This window comes from Anguilla anguilla, chromosome 13, assembly GCF_013347855.1.
Source record: "Anguilla anguilla isolate fAngAng1 chromosome 13, fAngAng1.pri, whole genome shotgun sequence".
Classification (NCBI taxonomy): Eukaryota; Metazoa; Chordata; class Actinopteri; order Anguilliformes; family Anguillidae; genus Anguilla; species Anguilla anguilla.
In genome coordinates, this window is record NC_049213.1 from 26,971,226 (window position 1) to 26,977,225 (window position 6,000).

Below are 6,000 nucleotides of genomic sequence, written 5' to 3' on the forward strand. Positions count from 1 at the left end.
AAACTTACTGCCACAACAAACACGTGGCTCAGTTTCTGGTCTTCAGCCTTTACACGACACTGTTCTACTTTCTGTTTTGAGGATAATGCTGCTTCCCCCCCTCCGGAAATGTAACAGCAGAGGAACCTCAGTGTCAGCTTCACCATGTGCATTTAAACACAAATAAAGACAGTGAGACAGGACTGCTTTCTATCTTTGTACAGCATAGATCTGTCTGTGTGCTGCGTGTGTATGTGTAACACAAACCGGAAGGTGAATATGCAAAGCTGTTTAACTGTGATATGCTTTCAGGTGCAGAGAAGTGTCTGTTTTTGGTTTGGCTGGCAGATTTATGGAAGCTCATACCCTGCACAGGCCCTGGACACAGATGTCGTTAGTATCTGGTCCACAGGGGGTGCCGTCCGTCACTCTGTCCCTGAGCTGGTAGTAGGCTGTGCTCCCGGCCACCCTGCAGAACAGCTTGCACCGATCCTTCATTAGAACTGAAAAGAGGAGGCACAGGCGAGGAAATTAGCAGTCAGATAACGAACCAGCACCCAGGCCCAGGGACTCTAAACACTGTGTCTTACTTCCGCTGTACTTGGGGACCCAGCGCACGTTTGGAGGTAGACCATTGATGTTGAAGTGCCTGCCGTCGAAGGCTCCACACTGCTCCTCCCTGAAGTCCTTCTTCTGTCTGGAGCAGGGCTCAGAGTTGCAGGAGCGAAACTTCATCCTGCGCCCTACGCAGTACTTTCCCCCATTTCTGGGCCTGTGCCAGGAAGCGAAGAGACTAAATCCCCAGTTTGCAGCGGCACTAATCTTAAATTGCCTCACTTCTCCTGCAGATAAACAGATAAATCTTCCCCGTTCCCTTTCACTCACTTTACCTCTGTTAACAGCTTTTCATTCCAGGTCTATTACAACACAGTGGTGTTTGAAGCTTTTTTTGTGTGAAATGTTCTCTGGGCAGTTATACTCGAATGTTTATCAAGGTACATTGAGAACCGCTGGTTAGGGATACACTGCTGAACTGGAATGCATGACTTAAAAAGGCCAGCTTACACGGGCCGGTTGCATTCTCGGACGGCCATCTTGATGCCCCCGCCACAAGACCGCGAGCAGGTTCCGAACGGGCTCCACACCCCCCACGCCCCTTCAATTGGGGTGGCATCATGCTCCCTGGTGATACATAGGCCATGCTTGCAGTGCTGTTTGGAGAGATGAACAAAATGGACAGCTAAGATCCAGCAATAAGATACTACCCTCCACACAGGCAGTGCATGTATCTGAAATATGCAACCCTGGGAGTTAAATTAATGCAAGATGAAAATAAAAAAAATAAACATTAATTGCCAACGTGTTTCTAGAGGAAGTGACTGGCTCATACACAAGGAGCAAAGCAATTTCAAGTTAGGTAAGGGATAAGCAAACTAACTGGTGGTGACCACATATAACTGCAATATCCATATTTTAATTGGCACGTACAGGTTCTGAATAGAAATACAATGTGTAAACAAACTGGGTCTTAAACATGTGTGTGTCGCGGACCACTGGAGCTCTGCAGCAAAACCTTTCATGTCAGAAGGCAAGCAGGAAGTGGAAGTTTGCACAGTGATAATTAAAAGCTACACTAAACCAGTAATGGATATGGAAATCTCCACAAGTCTCCATTCACAGTTGCCATAAGCCTATTATTGCTTGATAATAATACAGGCTTTGGGGCAAACAAATCTTTCCTGCCAAGGGCTAAAACTGTTTAAACAAATGGTGGGATTTACGTGAAGTGCCATGTGCATCACCCATGTTCACTTATGTATTCATACAGCAATTTAAAGTAATTACATTTTTGTCTGGCTTTTTCAATTCCAGTTTTTCTTTTCTAGACAGCATTCCAAAGACTTAAGATCCATCCAAGCAGCTGCGAGCAAAAAGGTGTTTGGAAGTAAAAAGAAATGACTCATTTGCCAACATAACATTGTTTTGCTATTAAAATGTTTTGCTGATGAGGTTTTCAGGGTTTTCTTTTGTTTGGCTTTTGTCTAATTTAGACCAAGTAATGTGGTACATGAATGTGTGTGTGTGTGTGTGTGTGTGTGTGCATGCAGCATGCGCATGTTAGTTTTGGATAGAGCTCTGAGGCTTGGAATTACAGTTCCTTGGGACCACTTGGTTCTCTTTTGTGTGTGTGTGTATGTGTGTGTGTGTGTGTGTGCGTGTGTTTCTGTGTGTGCGTGTGAATGTGTGCGTGTTTGTGAGTTGTGCATGTGAGTATGAGTATGAGTGCGAGTGTGTGTGTCTGTGTTTAATTCTGGGTTCTGGACCGTGCTCTGGGATTTGGAAGTACCTTTCCTTGGGAGCATTCGGTTCCGTCAGCCCAGGGCATGTGTTGAGTTCGGCAGCCTTTCTGGGCCCCTTCTGGGCTAGTGCACCACAGCCTTCGACACTGCATCTGGACAACATCAAAAACACGCTGTTATCTCCACAGCGCTTTCACACCAGGGCTCCCCAATAAATATAGCTGCAGAGTCCACTCTTCTATCTATCACAGGACACACTGAAGGAAAGATTTTCATCCAAACAGAACCAGTATTATGTAACAAAATCTTTAATTATGTAACTAAAATATTCACCAACTCAGCACATTTAACAACCCACATATTTTTTTAACCATATGTCAACAATTAACAAATGACATGTATGCTCCTGACAGGCTAAATGTCAAGGCATTCCAGTTTAATACCACACTTGAGCGTTCCCTTACCATATATGGGCACACCTGCGTTCCGGGCCCAAATATCAATTCACACTGTTTATTCACATTGTATATCCGTCCGGGAAGCTGCTGAGGAAGACTGTAGGATCTAGATGCGGGCTCATCGAGCAAGCATTCGCCATACCCAGTGCTATTAAGAAATAAAAAATAAATGACTTAAGAAAAAACAGAAAATAAAGACAAACAGACAGATAACAAAGTGTAGAGAGTGAGGAATTGGGCTCACTGCTGAAAGAAACAGCTAGACTATCGGCATGACAGAAAAAACAGATATCCCTTCTGAGTTGAGACTAAAGAAAGAAAGGGCAAAGGTTGCTACATCGACTAGAAAGCAGTCAGTCACATACTCAAGGAACTCTGTGATGTATTTCCTGCTGCATTGGACCACATCCAAGGGTTGGTGTAATAGTTCAAGGTTGGTGCCATCACATGCTGCTGGTTTTCACACCATCCTCCTTGCATTTGTTACCTGTCATCATGAGGCATGTTAAACCTGCAGGACAGAATGAAAGCAAAACATATCCTGATGAGTGCAGGCATTTGCCATGCTGTGCATGTTTATTTGCACCCTTTGTATCACATGACAGAATGATGAAGGAGCAGCTTTTCTGTAATTAATCAAACCCTATTGAAGACCCATCTCCAAGGGTCCAGGGAGAAACATAGAAGATGTCAAACAACCGATTTATGTTATTTTTCATTTCACATATTCCTTGTCACCGACTCCAGATATAGCGTACACACACTATGGCTTTTATAAGAGTGTTCTAAAGCCATAGTGTGTATACGGTATACACACTATTTATGGTGTATACGGTTTCACTTAGAGGACTGATTAAACAAATGCCTGAGTCATATACCTAGAGATTTAAAAACACAAAGAATGACATCATAATACATTGTAATACATAAACATTGTAATAAAGCATACATCAATTCTGTTTGACTGGAACAAGCAAACTGCACACTGGGCTATGCTCTTGAGGCTGTCAAAAAGAGCCATGTATTTGATAGATTTGCAGAGGCCTGCACCTTTTGTGTGTGTATATGCGTGTGTGCGTGCGTGTGTGTGCACATGCATGTGTGCGTGCGTGTGTGCACATGCGTGTGTGTGTACTAAGGAGAGCAGAGCTACACAGTACTCACACGTGGCCCAGCTCATGAGCGATAGTGAAAGCAGTGCTAAGACCATTGTCTTCACTGATACTGCAGCTCCTGTAAGGATCACAAACAGTGCCCAACTCTGCCAGACCTGCATGTTTGGACGTTATCATCATCATCATCATTATCATCATCATCATCATCAACACCATCCACATTCTCATTATTATCATAATCATCATAATCACTGTCATCATAATTACTATTATGAACAATGTTATTATTAATATTACACTCTAACGTATATCATACCACTCCAACATTATTCAAGTATATGCACACTGTACACACTGTATGTATTGTTTAAAGAATAGTTCATGGAAATGGTGTTAATTAAAAAGATGTACAGTAGATAATTGAAAAAAGGGGGAAAGGGTCTTACCTAAAGTGTCACACTTATCTCGGGCCCGACAGATATCCTGCCTGTGGTGGAGCAAGGTCATTTGATCAAAATAATTTATTAATTTATTTCTGAATCAATGTGCTCCTGTAAACTACATACAAGACCCTATAGTCAATTATTTGAAAATTCAACCATGGTGTAAATCACAAAAGACAAAAGAGCATAATATTATAAAAAGCGTAATCCCTTCTCGTCAGTACTGATAAAGAGTGGCCTGAGAATCCATTTAAAATTAGAAGTGTGATTTGAATACTCATCTCATAGCAACAAGTTGCAGTCTATGTAGACAAACTGTCATGGAGCATGCAGTGCTTTTGAAAAAAATGTGGATTTTGACTACTCAACTATTCCGTTATGGGACCGGGAGATATTAAGCAAATTATTATAATTTATACCCTCAATATCTCTACCATAAACACGGCACACATTCAGTTTACTCCATTCCCAAAAACCGGCACTGTCTTTCCACAAAAGTGACAACAAGGTGCAAGAACCAACTACTTACCAGAAGACAATGTCGCCTGGCAAGTAGTTGGTCTGTCCCTTTAAATATGCATTCCGTTATGGCAGACTATACAAGGACAGCATGTCCCAAAATGCAAATATGGTAGATATGACCCTTCGCAAAGTCCTTTTTGTGATTACTGACTTTGGCAAGGACTCATCATTTTCAATTCATGAGGCTCTGGAGAGAGCTTATGGGACAGAGGCTGCGTCATGACCTCAGAAAACAGCCCTGACCTCACTGACTCTGCGGGCTGCCTCCATTATCAGCCAGCAGTGAGGAGAGACAGTCTACTGTACCTGGTGATGAGGATGGCAGTGTCGTGATGTGAATGGTGGTTTTCATCTGGGTGATTCTGAGTTTGCTGCCATATGCAGAAGTTTTTTAAAGTGGTCTGTGCATTAAACGAAATAATTGGACCATCCTAAAGGAAGAGACAAATGACAATTTTGGGATAAAGTTTTGGTAGGACTGTTACAGGTGTACATGTATTCCTTTTATTTAATTTGGAACAAATCAAAACTGTGCCATCTTACCAGTTCATTATTTATAATAACCAATTTCACAATGACGATATTGATTAAATTTCCAATGCTTGGATCTTTATAGATGGAAGAAACCTACAATGAAAGACACAGAACGTACGGTTAGATCAGTTTAGCTGTTAACTGATTGCTATCTCTCAACGTGTCTGAAACGTGTGTCTTAATGAGGTTTTAATGGAGAACGTTCATGTGCTCAAGAGTGTTTTATCCTGTCCAACAATGCAGCGCTAAATTAAGTCTGGAGTACCTGGAAAAAAAATCACTCATTTGACTGCTGAAAAGTTGATTACATTCTGTGATCCAGCAGGGAATGCTGCCTTTGCCAGAAACAAAATATAGGTCAACTTACCCCCTACATGGACAGCCAAGAGCCTTGAACAGGTTTTATTTGAAGAAGGTAGAGTATGCCATCTATGCAACATGCCTAGGGTTATTTTTTCTCATTCATCAAAGTCATCAGGAAAGTCTGCCTTGTCTTGTAACTCTGTTGTCAGTTGTGAAACTTAACTGCCCTACGGTTCCACACTGACCTAAATGCAGCTTTTGAAAACACACGTGCGCAAAAAAAGACTTACAATGGACATGAGCGTGAGAATGTAGTGCTGTAGGTTGCTCCCGTGATGTTCGACCA

The 6,000-nt window shown here is 42.2% G+C and overlaps 1 protein-coding gene across 1 annotated transcript in view; it reads right to left on the minus strand.

Annotated features, from left to right (window-relative positions):
* adamts9 (ADAM metallopeptidase with thrombospondin type 1 motif, 9) overlaps positions 1–5,995 on the minus strand; it is a gene marked incomplete at its 5' end in the record, with an annotated part of 48,717 nt that extends 42,722 nt beyond the window's left edge. The window contains 14 exon segments of the mRNA XM_035388596.1: positions 346–482; positions 570–751; positions 1,045–1,190; positions 2,327–2,431; positions 2,744–2,885; positions 3,103–3,136; positions 3,139–3,195; positions 3,198–3,225; positions 3,227–3,248; positions 3,902–4,007; positions 4,299–4,339; positions 5,124–5,248; positions 5,361–5,444; positions 5,945–5,995. Of these exon segments, the coding sequence (XP_035244487.1) occupies positions 346–482; positions 570–751; positions 1,045–1,190; positions 2,327–2,431; positions 2,744–2,885; positions 3,103–3,136; positions 3,139–3,195; positions 3,198–3,225; positions 3,227–3,248; positions 3,902–4,007; positions 4,299–4,339; positions 5,124–5,248; positions 5,361–5,444; positions 5,945–5,995 (1,260 nt within the window).
* Positions 5,996–6,000: the final 5 nt, after the last annotated feature.